The sequence below is a fragment of the Columba livia genome, chromosome 3, assembly GCF_036013475.1.
Source record: "Columba livia isolate bColLiv1 breed racing homer chromosome 3, bColLiv1.pat.W.v2, whole genome shotgun sequence".
NCBI lineage: Eukaryota > Metazoa > Chordata > Aves > Columbiformes > Columbidae > Columba > Columba livia.
Window position 1 is genome coordinate 69,511,240 of NC_088604.1, and position 19,933 is coordinate 69,531,172.

At 39.1% G+C, this 19,933-nt stretch overlaps 1 protein-coding gene across 7 annotated transcripts in view; it reads right to left on the reverse strand.

Annotated features, from left to right (window-relative positions):
* Positions 1-19,933, reverse strand: part of GRM1 (glutamate metabotropic receptor 1) — a 190,448-nt gene that overhangs the window by 38,494 nt on the left and 132,021 nt on the right. For all 7 annotated transcript variants that reach the window (XM_065057508.1, XM_065057510.1, XM_065057509.1 and 4 more), the window contains exons 5-7: positions 8,933-9,179; positions 2,727-2,895; positions 744-870 (exon numbers count right to left, since the gene is read on the reverse strand). In XM_065057508.1, coding sequence (XP_064913580.1) covers positions 744-870; positions 2,727-2,895; positions 8,933-9,179 — 543 coding nt within the window. The remainder of the gene's footprint in view (positions 1-743; positions 871-2,726; positions 2,896-8,932; positions 9,180-19,933) is intronic.

A 19,933-nucleotide genomic window follows, 5' to 3' on the forward strand; every position in this document is an offset into this window, starting at 1 on the left:
CAGAGGTGCCAGTAGTCTTTTACAGTGATACAAAGTAGACTCCAAGGTCAAGCTGATGCTTCTCAGCGCATTTAATTTATTTTCTTGGGGTAATGGTTACTGCAAATCCCAGACCAGGTGTGGAAATTAGCCTTGATAGATACAAAATAACAGAAAGTTGCTATAGCATACAACTTATCCAAAGCACATATGCAAGGGAGACCAATTTTAGCTGTTTCCCTTTATTCTGCCAGCCTTTCTGAGGATTTTGTTGATGTTTCTCTTGCTGGTGAGTGCAGTGAGAATGATCTCTATACCAAATGAAAGTCTGGTAGTCAGTTACCAAATGGCCTGAAATCCTGGATAAAGTATTGCTAATTGCATGATAGAAAGATCAGAAAGACTGTCAAGCCAATCTGACGAGGATGCACTGAGTTCCTGTGATAATCACTGTTAAAATTACAGTAAATGCTGGTAGGTTCATTAGTAGTCTTAACAGCTTTATCAATGCTTATGCTAACTGAAAGGGAGGAACAGACAGACTATGTCATTTCTTCTTGGTAGAAATTCTGCCATCTTTATTGTCACTGCTGTTGAACAGAGCCAAAAGACAGAGCACTTTTCTCTCACCCTAAACCTCATTGGGATGTGTGTTTAATCATGTACTTTCTATATCTCCACATCCTGTCACCTTACTCTCCACCCCACATCATTCTACATGTGCCCTGTAAAATGGGAACGTGTTTGGAAGGACGTGTCCCTACCTGTCAGGTCAGCATTCGGCCACCAGCCAAGCTCACAGGCTTTACATGTGAATTCATCCTGAACAAATTCATTCTCCTTGCAAGCAGTGCAAATCCAGCAACAACTCACTTCGCCTTTCCTGATCACCTGTAATGCAAAATACATCCTCAGCTATGAACCTCCATAAGACAATGGAGAAGCATCCCCCCTCTAGCAAATAGATACTTCCTGCATTGTTTAAAATATGACAGGATTCCTGTGCATGGCATGTTTCAAACAACTGGACAACATGAATCTTGATTCTGCATATTAGAATTTGTGCTTAAGAGTTCAAGGATAATCTCTGGGGACAATTCTATTTTGGTTTGGTGGGAGCAGTTCCGAATTAAAAGTACAAAGCCATTTTCCCTTTGGTACAGAGGCTTGGTGAGTGTTATATTTTCAATCAAACCTGAGAAGAGGCTTAATCTGAGAGATGGATTACATCAAGACAAATAGCTCAGCCCACACTTAATACCTATTGCATAGTAAAAAAGCAGTAAACAATGTCCAAGGTTAGAACAGAAAGTGATCAATGTATATATATACATAGATAGACAAGAGCATGCACACACATGTAAATTCCAATTTACATTGAAGTATTTTCATGGCTCATTAAACTAGTGTAAATAGAAATTCAAATAAGACCAAATTAAAAAATACACTGCTAAAAGGGTGCAGTGGGTTCTACTAGAAAATAAATCCAACATTTAGTGACCAAGAGCATGCTTCAGAACAACTCTTTTGCAGACAAGTGTCCCTGAAAGTTGTATCTTTCTCTGCTGTGAAGGCTGCTAAGTGTAATGATCCAATGTCAAAAAGATAGTTTCCTCTTCTTAATACCTAGTTTCATTATGCTGAGGCTGAAAGAAAGATTAAGGATGTCTCAAGCTCATGGGCCTCCAGGAAAGACTCTGGCTCTGTTTGCCAGAAAGGAGGAATCCAGCTTTCTCTCCAGGATCTTCCTATCCATCTATATGCAGAGCTAAGTGCAGTAGTGAAATATAAAATGTTTGTTTTATTGAATGCTGGCTTTGTGGGCTTTTTTGTTAACATTTCCTCCCGCAGTCTGTGGAGAGAGTCCAATAGACTTCAATGGGAGCTGAAGCTGGCATTTTCTATGCATGATGTTTACATATACACACATACACAAACTGCATAATGTCAAAACCAGGGAAAAGATGTTTGGGAGGGTAGTAAATACCAATAATGTTTCACCTCCAAGAGTGTTGGAGTATGTCACTACATCTTTGCCAAATCATCAATCATTTATTGTTTAGAGTAGCAATATAGAATTAAAAATCTGCAAATGTTCTTATTAAATGAAATTAGAAAGGAAGGTCTGCTCTAAGGTGATTTTCCTGAATGGGCTCCCTGCCATTTTAAACTTACTGCATCCATACCATTTTGATAGTAGTGGAACACATCTTTACGTCATCCAAACATGGCAGGTGGCAAATTATTTGCAGCTTGATACAAGTGCTACTGTTTGGTAAACACAGAGTGATTTCATTTTTGTTTCCTTACCTCCTGTTGCAAACATGAGATACAAATAGGCTTTTTTTTTCTTTTTTTTTTTTTTCTTGCAGGTGTTATTGCTGGAACTAAATATTGGATTCCCTTGGGTCACGTTATTTTCAGGATCAGCCCCCAAGTGAATCACAGCCACTGAATGTTGTAGGCAATGACTAAGTGAAAATCTTGTTCTTTCTCGCATAAGGTGAAATTCAAATCCTGTTAAACTAGAAGATTCTGCATCACTACAAAGGGCAATTTTAGAAAATATAAGCCTATATATGGGATTGTAAGAGTAAGATGTTAATCTAGGAGTCTTTCTATACTTTTGGCTTTCCTGAAGAAAATGAAGTTCTATTCCTTGGCTTGAAAGTAGCTTGCTTTGGTCTAGGGAAAAAAACTTTGACTGATTATTCACATTTCTGTAGCAGAAAGAGTCTAAGGCAAACCTTAATCTGGCCCTTCAAGCAAGGCTCACTGCACACGGATCGGACCATTCCACTTTTGTTCATCTGAATCCTGTAGTCGTCAATGTTGAGCACGCCCTCGTGCCAGGTCCCAATGAGGACATAATCGTAACGGTTGGGCTCTATGTACTGCAGGTTCATAATGTCATACCTGCAAGGAAAAAAAGAGAAAGTGAGTCACTGTCCTGCAACATGAAGGAAAAAAATTACCTTGCCCTTCTTCTTAAGCCTTCATGAATGTTCCCTTAACATCAGGCACTAGAATTTGACAGAAACACCACATACTGTAGGATTTGTAGCAGAACCATGGGAAATGACAGCTCTGATGGCCACACAATTACTGATTGCCTGCCTTGCTTACATGAAACTGTGGATTAAAAGTTGTGTGTGTCCAGGAAGAACTGCATATCAAAGACAGAAGGTTTTGCTAAAGATGCACATGCAGGCACTGTCTGGATGGTGTGTTTTTCAGCCATGATGTCTTAAACATTTGCTTGGTGCCTACATACAGGTTGGCTGCAGTATAGCCCCTGCTGAGAGCTTTAATCAGTAGAAATGCTCAAACTAACTGAACTGGTATGCCATAAGTTAACCATAAGCACTGCTTCAACTGTGTATATTACCCAACTCAGTGAGGCTGACCGGAACAGTTAGCAGCTCAAAATTTACTTCCTTGCCCTAGGCAAGTAGGAGAGAATTTCCCAAGGCTAATGTAAAGGAAGCATAAACCACTAGTACAATAAATATTCAGCTTCCCTGCCTCCATCATTGCCTTCCATGAGCTGGATCAGATATGTGCACAACCCTTACTGCTAATTATTCTGTTCCTTATTTAACCCACAGAAAGTGGCTTGTGCAAAGTAGTGATTAACTCTGGTGATTCCTTAGCAGGAAATAAGTAAGAATGGGATCATGAATATTGGAGGGTGCACAGAGAAGAAGAATCAGAAAAGAAGCTGGACCTACAGCCTGGCCTTGTAAGATGAAAAAGGAGAGGGCTTTGTTTAAAAACGGACAAGAGAAAGAGGGCTGAGAACCAGAAATCAGCACTGGAGCTGAAAATCACAAAACATCTTCCATTTTTCAAGCCTGGGAGTTACTGCCTTGTTTTTATCTACTGGATTGTCTTAGTCTCTGGGGAAAAAAAAAATCTTCTGTTTAGGAGTGTTGCTAATCTGTGTGTGCTTTAAGAATGAAAGGTAAGCAAAGCATGAGCCATAAATAAAACTGAGCTGCTTGGTTGTGGACAAAGAGAGAGACATATCCATTTCTTTCCCTTCTGAGGTTCAAATATGCAAAATTTCAACTCTCTGCTCTTCAAAGAGGAAAGAGGTGCTAGAATTACTCTCTGGATGCCTGATTTTCCTAAATGAGTCTTTGCAATCTCTCTAGTTAAAGATGATTTGAAGAAGTGCATATTTACAGCTATATTTAGACTTCGGTCTTGCAAATATGCATGCTCAGATTATGCCAACACCACTACAGAGCTCCACTGAGTCATATGGGAAAAGGGACTCTTGCTCCTGAGTTCAATGGAGCTCCAAGCAGGAGGCAGCTCCATTGGTTGGCAATTGGCTACTAAGTGAGGAGTTCCTTAGAAAAGAGGTGAATTTCAAATTGACTAGGAAACTAATCCTTCTCATATCCCAGTTCTTGCAAAGGAAGAACACTAAAAAAAAAAAAAAAAACCAAAAAGAGAGAGAGAGAAAGAAATGCTTTTTTTCAGGATTGTGAAGAATTGGGATAGCAAGAAACAATAAGAGCTGGGCACTTTAAAATGTAGAATTGACAGATAGGAGTAAAATTGAGTAAAATTGATCAGGAATGTACATGTCTCTTCTTAGCAAGAAGAACCTACTTGGATTTTGGTGTGACCTTCTATTAGACTGATACAAAATCAGGTACTCTAAGCTGGAAAGTTAATTCAGAAAGGGGAATAAAACATCACTACAACCTCCCCATTCCCTTAATGGAAATTTTGAACCTGGACAGATTTTTTTCATTTTTGCAAAAATATATTATAAGGCATAGAGGGGCATTAATGCAATATCAATCAAGAGCTGGCAATTTCAGGGATATGGTTTTAGCTTGAAAGCCATTCTTATGTGTTCTTATAATACTGTTCCCTTTTCTATCAGTTATCTATGAAAAAACAAAATATGCAGGCTAAAAGCTCTTACACAATCTTGCATATGACAAGTTGTAGTACGTTTGAAGCTTTGAATTTTAAGCGGAAAAATGTGGTATAACAAGTACACTTGGTATATGGACATATGCTTAGTTGGTTTATTCTTTCCATCTTTTCCTTAATGAAAAATTTCTGCTTTCAGTAAGGACAAGTTCAATGCTGGAATACCTTGCCCCATCCCCTTGTTTGCATATGTACAACTTTACTGGTTTTGGGCTATGTCCAAGCTAAAAATTATTATCCCAAAAGAAGTGTGTTTGACAGGACTTGTGAAGCTCTAAGAGAGTGAGGACCATGGAGACAGCTGAATTTCACACACATGTGGCAGCATTTACAGAAGCCATGAAAACATTCAGTAGATAAGAAAATAAACCCTTCTTTTAATATAAGAGCAAGCTCTCTGATATATTGGGAGACAATGTGACCAAACAGGTAGTATCATATGAACAAGTTACTTGTGGGGTGAGCCAGCTGGTCACAGGCACACTCTTATTCTGATTAGTCTGAGATAGCCGAAGTTACCTTTTTCCATAGCCATAGTACCAGACTGCTATCATGAAAGGCAGAATGGAAAGCAGCAACGCTGAGCAATGCTGTGTTGTAACTGGCCAAAACAACCACCCATGAAGCCAAACTCCAAAATAACCGCATATGTTTGACAGAAAATTCCTTTATATACAAGTTTGAAGTCTTTGCATTACGCATTTGATCAAAGAATTGGAGTTGATAGAGTTGCCATGTCTGAAGCCAAAACAGTTACTGAAATTTTTGAAGTGGACAGACTTATATGGGGCGACATCCCTGCCTAGGTAAGGTAAAATGAACAACAATGTATTTGTTAGCTTGTGAACCTCTGCATTTCTCCAGACATCAGAGGTCCATTGCAGGGACTGAAAGTTCTCCTGTCCATTGTCACATAGCATTTTATGGTCAGAGGCCTGTGCAAATTGTTTGTCCGAGAGACGTAAGTTTCTTCATACCTGCTGTAAGGTAAAAGTAGACAGCTACCCTAGAACAGACAAGAACTCAAAATGGATTTGTCCTCTGTCCCTTGCATAGACCCAGAGAAGGATCTGGTGTTGACTACTGCAGCCCTCACGCCTTCTCCAGGCATTTATGGAAATCTGAGTGATATGATTACTATTCAGAAAGGAAATGGGAGATATTCAATGAAAGTAAGAAGTTCAGCAATTTTACCAGCATGTTCTTAATGACAGTATAGCAATAGCTATATCCACGTAATTTTTACTGGAGGCAGTGCAGTCAGTTAAGTGACTGCGTTTCTGCCCTTCTCATAAAGGTCTGCTTCACATTTCTGCATAAAAGCTCTTCAAAGAAAAGATTCCGCACAGAAGAAATAAACCTTTGAAAATGTGCTTCATGCTTCATATCATTTTGATAAAAGCTTGAATTGAGCCAAGAAAGAAAGCATTATATCTAAACAAATGGTTAAGGTTTGACAAAGCTGTAAGGGGTTCAAACCAGGAAATTATGGGAGTGTCAGGCAAGCATAACTACAGACATCTCTATTTGCTTTACCTCTGATGATTGTAAATAGGGGGTTGTGAGAGTTAATTTCTCAGAAAACCTCACAGATTTTGAAAATAAAGTATGAGGAAGGTTGCTGTCTTCTAAGAAGGAATTTTGATTTATTCCATTTTATGAAGTTGATTTATTCACGTGATATAGTAACATACCAAAAAACTTTATATCTTTGTGTGACATTCTTGCACTGGCATAGAAAAGCTAAAAAACTAGGAAATTTCAGATTTGGCTCTTTTTGCTGTATTTAGGTGTTGTGTGTGGTGTTAATCTTTTCATTTCGCTGAGGTACAAAAGCTCTTTTGGGTGTTGATACAGTGGTATGGTCCTTTCACTCATCCACAAAGGGCTTTTTCATGTGGAGCTGTGGAAACACTAAAGCTGATCTGGAGCTAAATGCAACTCTGCATGGGCATAAACTTATGCTGGCATAGAAAGATCTGAAAAACTGTAAAGATCACATTTCATATGCACATATCCATCCTCTGATACGATATTGCCAATGTCACAAATGCCACAGACTGATCCAAGGCTTACAGCATGAATAACAAAGAGGTTAATTGAACTTTCTCACCCAAACTTGTTAACGCCAGCTGTGAAAATATAAATGAGAAACAACAAAAAAAGCCCTACTTAAAATAACCCATCAAATTCTAAAAAGGTCAGGGAATCAAGAGAAGTGAACCTTGCCATAGACCAAAATGACAAATGGAAAATATTCTATCATTCTCATCCACTCAGAGAAATATCCTGGCACAAACCCTCCTATATTTTGAATTCAGGAACTGTTCATTCTAATTCTATGCTTGGTACTGATGAGAACTGCAGAAATACTCTCAGATGACAAGGTAATAAATAAGATTTGTGCTAAAATTGGATAATTACACCTAAACATCAAACCAAATAACTAACATGAAGACAATGCAGCATGTGCAAAGCTGGAGTAATGCTTTTTATGGAGATAATTAGCGTGTAATAAACTTAAAGCTACACTAAGCAGCAATTTCTCTGTATTACCTAAGCTATATGTGCAAAGATTTGATTCATGCATTGTGTCAATAAGTATGTGTTTAACTGTAAGGGAATTACTTGCCTCTACTTTCACAGTCTGACCTAGTTCATCTATATCTTAAAGTAACATAATCTGAAGTGTACAACACTCAACAAGACTGAACTGACCAGTTTTTTGTTACTATTTAAATGTAACAAGCTATTTAAATGTACATACTGTTTAAATATAACAAGCAATACAAATAGCAAATGGGAAAGAGGTTGGTCAATTTTACTAATAAAGGCTATTAATAGATATAAGAGTTGCTTTAAGGGCACTGTGTGTTACAAATACCCTTTGAAGGCACATGTCAGACTGCAAAATCTTATTTGCACTCTCTTTGTGCAGTGTTCACACTCAGATGCAGTTATGCAATAAGCCCAAAGATGGAGTGAGAGAGTCTTTTATAACACTTAAATAACTCAGTAGGAAAACTAACTTCAATGAAGTAACCCCTGAGTAGGTTTCATTTAACAATGGATTGAGTACTTCAGCAGCTGAATTAAACTTATTAATAAAAACAACTCAAAAATAAATCCACCTGGAAGGTGTCACACTTAAAACAGTTGGACAGAGCCCACTGAACTAAATCAAAAGGAAAAGATTTCTGTCAGCTGGCTCCTGTAAGAAGAACAAAGGTGATGTCCAAGTCCATACTGTTGCTGTCTCACCCATTGCTTGGGTACATCCTGTGTCTGCTAGGGAGGGGCAGACAGCAGCAGCTACCACAGCTGGAATTTACCAGACCCCAAATGAGCGAAACACAGTACCCTCTGGCAAAAAACAAAACAAAACAAAACAACACCAAACCAAACCAAACCAAAAATTTGTCCTACTCAGACCTATTCCATAAACTGTGGGACCGCCAATTGTATTTTGAGTGAAACAAGTTAAGGAGACCACACAGGAGTTCAGCAAGCAAAACTGAATAGTCTCTGGCAAGGATGCAGTGCTACGTTCCGGAAGTACTTGGAGCAGCAGAGCTCCCATCGGAAAATTATGTGCTCTATAGCCCGACCTTCAAAACCCTAGCAAGCGAATGCTTCACCACATTCCAGTGACTTATATTGGGCTTTATATATATTTAAACCCTGGTGCTCAGCCCCACTAGTACCTCAGACACCAAAAGTCTGTGAGATATGAGGTTTGTCCTCTCCTGGTACACTAGAAATTATACAGGTTTTACTGTAGTTCCTTCCCAATGTGACTGTAGCTATCAATAAATCGTGTGTTCCCAGTGTTACTCCTGGCTATTGGTAAGGCTAATCCAGATAATGCCATTTATGGCCACCATATGCACACTGTATGCTTCAGCAAAATGCCTTAAGAAATGTCTGTCACCAAACCCAGCAATTTTCCCAATTCCCAACATCTGGTTTATGTAGTTGAGATGGAACATCTCTTTACCTTCCAGGGGCATCTCCCTTTTCATCAAACCAAACTTCTTCTCCAGAAACACCGATGAATGAGGATTTGAGGAGGAACTCCAAGAGCTTGCTGCCATCAATTGGCTTCATAGCATCGCACAGCCCAACATGTCCAGGGCAAAGGGAATGATGCATATTTTGTAGCCCATGAGCCATAGCATATATAGCATTGATGACAAATCCCATTTTACTGTCCTGCACATAATTTTCTTCTAGGCTCTCATTGCCTACAATAGTAAGAAAAAAGTGTTGTTATAAACAAAAATTAAATGACATGAAGCTATGAAAAAACAATGAGATATAAAAAGGGATTTTCTTATTTCTATTATAAAGCTTTAGATGCATAGACAAGGTACCAGCCAGGGTTTCATTAAAAACAAACAAAAACAAACAAACAAACCACAAACAAAAACTCCACAAATAAACAAAACCGAACACCCCCTCCAAAAAAAAAACAAAAAAAAAACCCCAAAACAAAACAAAACAAAACCCACACAAAACCAAATTAAAACAAAAAAAAACAAACCAACCAAAGCCAAATACTAACTCCCCCCCCCTTTTATTTTTTTTCCCCAGAAATATTTAATTTGTTGGAAGTTAAATGCCTCATGAGAAAGAAACAGTTTAATCAAATTGTCAGATTTAATTTGTTCTTTTTGGAATTTTTCCTTGTCATTCCACAATTATATTTATGCTGGGAAGAGTTAAACAGCCTGGCATCAGAATGGCACATTTCAGCTAGAACAAGTTTTGAAAGCAATTCGCTTGTAAATTAGACATTTTGTCTCATTTGAAGATTTTTTTTAAACCTCAAGTTTTTGAGGGCCGAGATAACAGTGTTCCTTTCAGTGTTAATAAGCAAAAAGTTATAAGAAATAATAATTTTAGCTAAAAGTAGTAGTAGATATGCTACAGAAAGTCAAACAAAGGTCCTAACACTAAAAGACTTTCTGTAACAGCAGCATGAGCAGACATTGAAGTCTCTGTCCATTGATCAGAAACAAAGTGGCAGTGAAGTTTTCCCCACAGGTAGGTTTTAGCTTTGACCTGCTTGCTGATGTGCAACCACTGCCACTGCCTTTTGTGGTTGCATGTCACACAAGATCCTGCCGCGTCCTGTCCCGTTCCCCTCCATCCCATGAGGAGCTGCTGAATGCCGTCAGCACCAATTCCAGGTCATGGCAGACCTGGGCTGCAGGAGTCCTGAGGGGGCTGGAAGTAAGAATCCTACCTGTTTTGCTTCCTTCCCTCTGATTCATTCTATTGCAATATGCTCCAAACTGCAAGATGCTTTTATCTGTAGACCTCCCACGTTACTCGTGTTTAACAGGCATTTGCAATCCAGTCTCTGTTACTTTGTCTAAGTAACACCTTGTCTATGCTTGGGAAGTAGGATGTGTGAGAGACTAGGTGTTAACTGACACTTCTCAAATCCAGGTTGGAGAAGGTAGTTGTCATTTTAATCTGAAGAAAAAAGGAAAATCTACAAGTTCACTGAATCTTTCAAGTTAGAAAATAATTCCTTATGCTAATGTAGATATAATATGCCTTTCAAATCTAATCATGAAGACCACCCTTACATTTATCCTTGGAACAGGCTCTGATTTGGTAGGTCTTCTCAGCTCATCTGTCCTACAACTCAGAAATGTCAACTGTGGATTCATTAGGACAGCAGAGATCCCAAACACAGGTATGTCTAGGTTTCTTTCTCTGGGTCCTCCTCACACAGGACATTCATTGCAACTGGGCAAGAAAGTCTTGCTTCAGTAACTGCTTTCCAGATGAGCAGAACATAGCAAACAACTGTGATGGTGAATTAAAAAGCTGTGTGAAAATAGCATAATCTGACTGTTCATGTGCCTCTTTCACTGCCATGCATTCACCACCAGCACCACCAAGCAAGGAGCAGCTGGAGAAATATTTCTCAGAGGCAACAAATCTGCCACTTTCTTTGCAGTAGAAGTTTGATAGCTCTCATTCAAATCACATGATAACACCATTCAGATCCATGTTCACAAACACAGAAACAATAGAAAAGTTATATGTAAGCTGTCAGAGTATTTACCCAAGGAAGCAAAGAATATGCCACTACCTGTACCTCACTTATGTACCATGTATAGTATGTATGGCATACTCCAGACATCTGTTGCCTGAATATGTTAATGTGTGGTCTGAATATGCCATCTCTAGGTGTCTTTTATCTGCTGATTCATCCCTTAGGATTAACACACTGTGAATTTATCACCGATTCTGCTTTCTTGTAGATAGAGAATGAATATGTTGTTCTTCTCTATGTGAGAGGCAGAAAGCCCCTGAGCTCAGAATCACAGAATCGACTGGATTGGAAAAGACCTCAGAGATCATCGAGTCCAACCCTTGGTCCAACTCTAGTCCGTTTACTAGAGCATGGCACTAAGTGCCATGTCCAATCTCAGTTTAAAAACCTCTAGGGATGGTGAGTCCACTACCTCCCTGGGCAGGCCATTCCAATGCCTGACCACTCTCTCTGTAAAGAATTTCTTTCTAATATCCAGCCTAAATTTCCCCTGGTAGAGTTTAAGCCCATGCCCCCTTGTCCTATTGCTAACTGCCTGGGAGAAGAGACCAATCCCTACCTGGCTATAACTTCCCTTCAGGTAGTTATAGAGCGTGATGAGGTCACCTCTAAGCCTCCTCTTCTCTAGACTAAACAAGCCCAGCTCCCTCAGCCTCTCCTCATAGGTCTTATGTTCAAGTCCCTTCACCAGTCGTGTTGCTCTTCTCTGGACCCGCTCCAGCACTTCAATGTCTTTCCTGAACTGAGGGGCCCAGAACTGAACACAATACTCCAGCTGTGGCCTCACCAATGCAGAGTACAGGGGAAGGATCACTTCCCTTGTCCTGCTGACCACGCTATTTTTGGTACAGGACAGGATACCATTGGCCTTCTTGGCCACCTGGGCACACTGTTGGCTCATGTTGAGCTTCTTGTCAATTAGTACCCCCAGGTCCCTTTCTGTCTGACTGCTCTCCAGCCACTCTGCGCCCAGCCTGTAGCGCTGCAGGGGGTTGTTGTGACCAAAGTGCAGCACCCGGCACTTGGCCTTATTGAACTTCATCCCATTGGAATCAGCCCATTTTTCCAGTCTATCCAGATCCCTCTGCAGAGCCCTCCTGCCTTCCAGCAGGTCGACACTCCCTCCCAACTTGGTGTCATCAGCAAATTTGATGATGATGGTCTCAATCCCCTCATCTAAATCGTCAATAAAGATGTTAAACAGGACTGGACCCAACACTGACCCCTGGGGAACACCACTAGTGACTGGCCGCCAGCTGGAAGCAGCCCCATTCACCAGCACTCTCTGGGCCCGGCCCTCCAGCCAGTTCTTAACCCAGCATAGAGTACACTTGTCCAAGCCATGGGCTACCAGCTTTTGCAAGGGTATATTATGGGAGACAGTGTCAAAGGCCTTGCTGAAGTCCAGATAGACCACATCCACGGCTTTCCCCTCATCCACCAGCTGGGTCACCTGATCATAAAAGGAGATCAGGTTGGTCAGACAGGACCTGCCCCTCCTAAACCCATGCTGGCTGGGTCTGATCCCTTGTCCATCCTGAAGGTGCTGTGTGATTCCATTCAGGATGATCTGCTCCATAACCCTGCCAGGCACCGAGCTCAGCACAGCAGCTTTCTGATGAAGCTTCTAGTCAGCAAGTTGCAGAAGAGATCACAAGATGACTAATAAGGCACAGCACTCACTCACTATCAACTCTTTTCTACCTGATAGTTTATCTCAGGTACCTCTTTAACTTTTCAATTAATTAAAAAGAAAAAAAAAAAACAAACAAAATACCAAAACCAAAAAAAAAAACCAGCAAAACCACAAACAAACCAAAAAAAAACCCAAACAAACCAAACCAAACCACAACAACAAAAAAGGAATGTAAAAATTGGTAATACTCTTAGGAGATTGGGTAGCATCCATATGTGTTTCCTGAGGCAAGCATTCATGTGGCAGCCGAGGAAAAAAACTAAATGGAACACAGAACTTGACAATGTTTTGAAAAGAGGCCATTTGTCTCAACTAGCTATTAACTCAGCAAAGCATCCATTTGGTTTCTTATATTTAAACATAACATGCATAACTCCAAAGAGAATAAATATTTGAAGACGGAAGGATTTGCTTTCGGTAATTAGGAGTGAACATCTAGCTTACATTGAGGGTCCTGGCATACAGTCACACATTGCAGAGGTGACTGCCTTAACATTACCTATACAAATAATTGTACTGTAGTAGAAAGCAACATGTGAAGCATCTCTGGTAACGAATTGTCTACAAATCAGTAACCTTGTATAAACAAGATATGTTCCAGTAAATCCAGCACGAGAAGTCATGCTTTACCTAAATTTCCTACAGTCGAAATCCATTTTATTTCATTTTCATAATTATAAGTTATTGGTATGCACTTGTATGCTTGTAAAAATTCACTTATGACAATCTGTAAGAAATATGGGGGTTTTAAAAAACAAATGAAACTATGTAATTATGTTCAGTCAGAGACAAAACAGAGACAATCAACATTCAAGTAAGTTTTCATGGGACAGCTTTTCAATAAATGCAAGAACTGTAATGTTGTATTTTTCCTCAGCAGGTCTTTGAAAGGGCAAAGCAGAACTCTGGACTGTGAAACTTTTATTCTTCCATCTTCTTTCATCCTTTCAAAAAAATACCACTGATTTGAACACTAGGGTTTATTAATATTAAAAATAGAAAAGTATTTTGTTAGCTTGCTTTCTTTTCTGATTTTTTGTTTTGTTTTGCTTTTGTTTTTTGTTTTTTTAATTTATTTTTTTATTTTAAGGACCTTAGCTTTCAATAAGCAAAGAGAAATTGTAAGCCATGTGAACAGTGGATTAATTTAAGTTCTTTAAATTAGGCTCTTGCTTTTTTAAATGACCTTGAAGAATTTAGGTGTCCTGAATTTCATGCTTACTTATTTTTGTACGGGATGCAATACAATTCTTCCTTTCATAATTTCATTTTAACAGCTCCTCAATAGTTTCGGTCATTTTTTCTTATTACAATTTTGGTTTTAGTCTTTGTTTCTGTAAGTCAATTTTAAAGCTGAAAAAGAAGGAGGGTATATACACACATATACTACTAAAACAAACAAACAAAAGTCTCAAACACCACACTCTGGCTGCACACAATTGAAAAATGCTCCCAACACTGCTAAAGGTGATTCCTCAGTAGAGGGGGAAGGAAGACAGGATAGACCAAAATTGCATGGTGCTCACTGTGAGTCTTTCATTTTACTATAATATCCCTCAAATCTAACTAACATTAGCTTCAGCAACGTACTTAGAAAGACCTGAATGTAAAGCAACCATGAATTTAGTCTAGTGCCTTTGCTGTGAAGTCAGTGTGGGGCTATCCCCTCAAGAGCAGAGCAAGTACTTGTGCAAATCACACTCAACAAAACTAAATTAAGAAAAAAACTATAGTATTAGAATTTTGACTAGAAAGTAATTAATTTTTCTGTATAGAGAAAAAGTCTATTTTAATATTCAGTAAGAAATTAAGCACAAAGGATTACTCATTTGCAGTCCTCAGGAAGGCTAAGGCAGGAAGGAATTTGGGGTGGAAAGAAATGTAAAAACATTTTGGTTGGGAAATCTGATCAATACCTAGCCAGTTGGTAAATTTTGAACAAACACACACATTTGATAAAGAACACAGTCTGTTCACAGATTACTCTTGATTAGAACAAAAAGCCAAAATCTGTTGAATAAAATTGTTATAAATGATAATACTTCATCTGCAATAGGCAGATAGTTTTATGGTTTGTTACTGTCATCTGCTGACTATTCAAGGTCACATAAAAAGAGATTTTGTTGTCTTAGTCTAGTTAGCAACTCTTAGGAGAACTATCATGTTTTCCAGTGGCCCTGATAGAAGCATCTGGACAACGCCCTTAACAACATGCTTTTACTTTTGGTCAGCCCTGAAGTGGTCTGGCAGCTGGAATAGATGGTGTTTGGAGGTCCCTTCCAACTGAGCTGAATTAAAAAGCATTCAACAAAACAAAAGAACCCTCAAGAACTGAGCAAACATGCACATCTGTCTCTGTGTAAGTTTGTGTAGAGCTGTGCCAGTGACATAGCATGTCCTTGGAACACAACAGAAGTCACATATCTTGCTGTGTCTCATTTTAGAGAAGACCCGACAAACTTTGACCACAACAAATTTGTGTCATAGGATCATGCAAGGAACAGGGCAGAAGGCCAATATGTTGAAATGATAAGTCATTTCAATTCTGGGTCCCTAAAGCCTCTTTGCTAAAGATTACTTTGACAACCAAATGATGCATGAAAGGTGATGAACAGAATTAGCCTACTGTGATTTCAGTGGAAATTTAGGTTATTTGGCTTCTTTAAAAAATTAGAGCATTTTTACTTGGATCCTTAATTATGGTTTTATCTTTGAACACACAGAAAAGAACATGCAATAAATTCTACATTTCTGTTACCAATTCCTTGATTAAAAAAAAATAAATAAAATATTAAGTAATAGCTAATCCTCTGAATAACCTCACCAAACTAATATTCTATTAAATACTTTTTGCAAAGGGTTTCATTTGATTCAACTCATTTGTGGTCGTTATTGGTTCAGATACTTTACAAATACTGCCACTTCACTCCCACTTACATTCTATTTATAGCATCTCTTACCTTATCTGACAATAAAGATAACAACAAAATTATTTAACAAATTTCATTTTCAGGCACTGCAAAATGAATAACAGATTATAATGTCTCTAAGTGTAATTAGTACAATGATGATATGTTCAAAATCTGTGCACAAACTGGCTTTTTCTCTTCATATCACCTTCTTAATAAGAAGTTCATTCTGTTCATTAATACTGTATGGCTGAATGAAATCCCTACCTCTTGGTGGTATAAAGAGGACTTTTGTCCTCTTTTGCACAGCACTGTGCTCGTTATGTACAAGTGCAAGTCACAGGCCACAAATCAGATGAGTAAAAGTCATTTATTCTATTTGAAAACACCCAAACACCCATCTCTTTCTGCTCAGAATCAAATAGACAGCTACAAGAATTTCTGAAGCTGTGTTTTCAGCTGCCTGTTTTCCAGGCAATTCCGGATGTAACTGACTGGCTGTGACCAAAAGGCCAGTAAATGTTACCTGATAACCAGAACAAGCAATTGTGGAACAGACCTGCAGGCACCACTTGTCGTGGGCTGTTTCAATGACCTTCCTGTCGCTATGTGCAAACTAACATGACCAAAAACAATTTGTGGAAAAATGATTTTTTTTTTTTCTGTATGTTTTACTAAGCCAAAAGAGCACCAGAAAAAAAAAATAATATTTTTCGTTTCAATATCAATTAAAAATTATTTATGATTTTCAGTAGACAGAATGATAGGCTGAAAAATTTGTCACAGATCACAATCAATGCTTCATTTAACCTACAATAAATAATCCCATCATAGTAAATGATTGTTTCTTGTGTGGCTTTTGCTCACAGGCAACCAGTTATTATACTGTTTTCAAACAAAAAGGACCATATGTGTAATGGTCTCCCCTCCACTTCCTACTTTAATGTCTGCATCTTTGCAGCAGGAAGGTAAGTTCAAGGGGCAAGTAAATACACTGAAAGAGATGAGAGATAGGAAATACAGGGAGAATGGTAGAAGGACTATCAAAAAGATACAAGATAAAACAGGTAGCTCAATTCCCACTGTATGTGAACTATTTGTTTGACAGGATGAAGCTTCACTACTTGTCAGATAAGGTTGAGGAAGGACAAATTATTTAAGAAAAGGGATCTTTCCCTAACTGCCTTCTGAGCATCATGTCACCAGTCTGCAGCACATTCTATAGAATTGCAAGTTGTTCTCCCCTTTGGCAAGAAGAGAGGAAGCAGAGCTTTCACTGGGGCAGCTAAAAGGAGGAACTTCTTACAATATACAGGTTGTACACCAGATTTCAAAACATGTTGATAAACATTTGACATCTTACAGTACTTATGAAGCAATAAATGGAGTTCACAGGGTTGCAGACTTCATTTTCAGGCTGTCATTAAATCAGACATGTTTCACTTCCATTCTTCAAATGCTTTTTATTTCCCCAAGCAAAGAGATTCAATTAATGCAATTATATTTGATGTATTTTTCCCTAAAAAGCTAGGATACAAGTACAGTTAGCAGTTGAGATAACCTGCTATTTTCTCTCTGAGTACAGGGAAATCTATGCATCTCTTAGATACTACTGTTTTGTTACATCTGGCGAATGCTACTTTTTAGTTGCTAATGGTGTACTTCAGTTCTTGTATAAAACTACAGAGAGAAGCGAAAGCCATTCAGAAGCTGGGCATTCAGCAAAAACTCCTCAAAAGTTTACACTAGAATTCTCTATCTAAGGCATTAACAGGGTGTTGATTACAGCAATATTTGTATGCAATGGTTTCTTTATTTTCACTAGCAAAGGTGTTCAAATCACTAATGAACCTTCTTCTAGAATACAGTTTATATTGATTTTAAAAGGGTGTTGGGGGTTGTTTGTTTGTTTGTTGTTTTGTTTGGTTGGTTGTTTTTACTTATTTTTACCAGCATATCTGTCATAGATGTCAGCTCAATGGCTAAAGGAAAGTAAAACATGAATTCGACCATCAAGGCACAGCTTCTTCCTCATCTTACATGTCTAACACCTAAACTTTAGAAGATTAGTCCCTTTTCTAGATGTAATATACACCACCAGTATCTTCCATTTCCTTGTCTGTTTTCATGAGGATGGCACATTATTCTTCAGTGTTCGAAAAGAACACTTTTGTCTCTCCCAGTGTGTCAGAAGCAGTGGGGGAAAGATTTTAATTACATTTACTTTCTTCGTTCTCCATATCATGTTATGTAAGCACATCAGGGCTTTAAGAGCTTAGTGTCAGAGACTCCAGAATGAGGCTGGCATACACAAATACAACAGTGCCACAGTGAAGCTGAAACATTTTGAGGAGCAATGGCAGCACAAGCTGCTGACTCACTCATCAATTCAATGCAGGGAGAGTCTCAGAGTCCCAGGGCACTGAACAAAAGAAAGGGGATGGAGCAGGGCTGCCAGCCCTACGCCAGGACTGAACTCACAGGTCCAGCCCATACACCATGCAACTTGGGAGCGAAACAAAAAGAAATTGATCTCTTTCTAACTGCTTCTGTCTTTCCCAGTCTATAAACTTTGCTTAGCAGACACAAGAACCTGAAAACTCACTTTCCCTCCCTGCTCTTTCTTCTCCCCATGGATGTTCAGATTCCCACACAACCATATGACTCCAGGTAAAGCACATTTGAGATGTAAACACCAGGTGACAATACACATAACCCATGCTCACACTGTGGCAGATGACAAAGCTGTGCTCAAATGTGCCTGTGACAGAGAGCAGAGCAAGCTTTCATCTTACATCTCCTTTCTAGTGACCCAAAGGAGCTAAGCGGGGGATGAGGAGACTGTCATTTCCCAAAGGCCGGCAGCAGCTTTAAGCAAATGAGAAGAGCCTGATGTCTGTACCTGACAGTGCTAGGGCAAGCAGAGAGAGCATGTCTGGGTGAGACATTATGTATTCACAAACGCTCCCAGCTGATGTGCAATGCTGCAGCCCCCCTCTGCCTTTGGGAGAGGCTAGAGGAAAGCTGGAGGTCTTCGCAGCAGCTGGCAGCCTGGCTTTGTCAGCACTGCATCGCTGGAGTTGGAGGTAGGTGAGTATAAAACAGGCCTGTGGTGGATAAAAAGTTCCTTTCCCCTTTCTTCATAAATCTGTCATTGTCTGCTCTGTTTCTTGTGTTGGCTAGCAGTAAATGAAAGGACTTAAAGAGAAATATTATGTACCACCTAAAGGCCATGCTAACAGCAGAGCTGCCTGCATGCCAGCCACCCCAGGAGACTCCTGTCTGCTCCCTCACTAGGCTGCCCCTGGCCAGGTGTAGCACTGACCATCACAAGTGCAATCTACATATATTGTCCCCATGTCCTATCAGTGAGAGCTGAAAGAAACTGATCACAGGGTTGAAAAGTTGCAAGTATACAACTCCACAGAAAGTAATGGTAACAACAGGAAAAAGAGCAGGAAACTGGATACCAAGCAGAGAACATCCTCTGCAAGTAAATATATATGCGCACGCAGCTAAATACAGGTCTGGAGAGATCTCGTTGTAGCAGGTGGCTTGACAGAAGCTCATCAGCCTCATGAAGATTCTGGAGGGGATGACAGTACGGCTTGAAAGTTTTGTGTTTCTTCCCACTGGACTAAAATTCTTTATAAGGAATCTTAGTTAACAAAAAGACTATGTTTTATGGCTCTATGAGGATGATTTGCTGAGATTCTTTCTCCTCTAAACAAGCCTGCAAACTGGTATTTGAAACCTCTGCTGTACATATCTAATGCTATAAGCTGATAAAACCTTGGTAGGAAATTTTAGTATTGCTTCTCTTTGTTCCTCACCTTTTGTGGAATGACCATAATGAAATAGCTCTACAGTGAAGACTTTTTCTTAATGAAGTCAAAACTGAAGGATACTCAAAGCATAGTTCAGTACAGGGTTAAATAAACAAAGAAATAAATAAATAAACCACAAAAAAACCAAAACAAAACACCACCACCACACAACAAAAATGAGCAAATAAAAATCCCACAACCAAGCAAACAAAAACAAAACCACAAAGAAAAACCGAAACAAACAAAAACCCCTTCAAAAGAAAAAGAAAGATCCACACCCATGATATTTCTCTGTGTTCTTGCAATGTGATCAACCTGAGAAACACAATCCATGGAATGTCCAACAGTGAAACAACATAACCAAAAATTGACAGGAAAATAAGGTTTTAAGGTTATTGATTATCTCATTTTGGCTGTTGTCTTAATTCCTGTCCTTTGGAATTAATAGTCTGGAAAACAACAGGGTGAAATAACTGTCCCTATTTGAGATAAA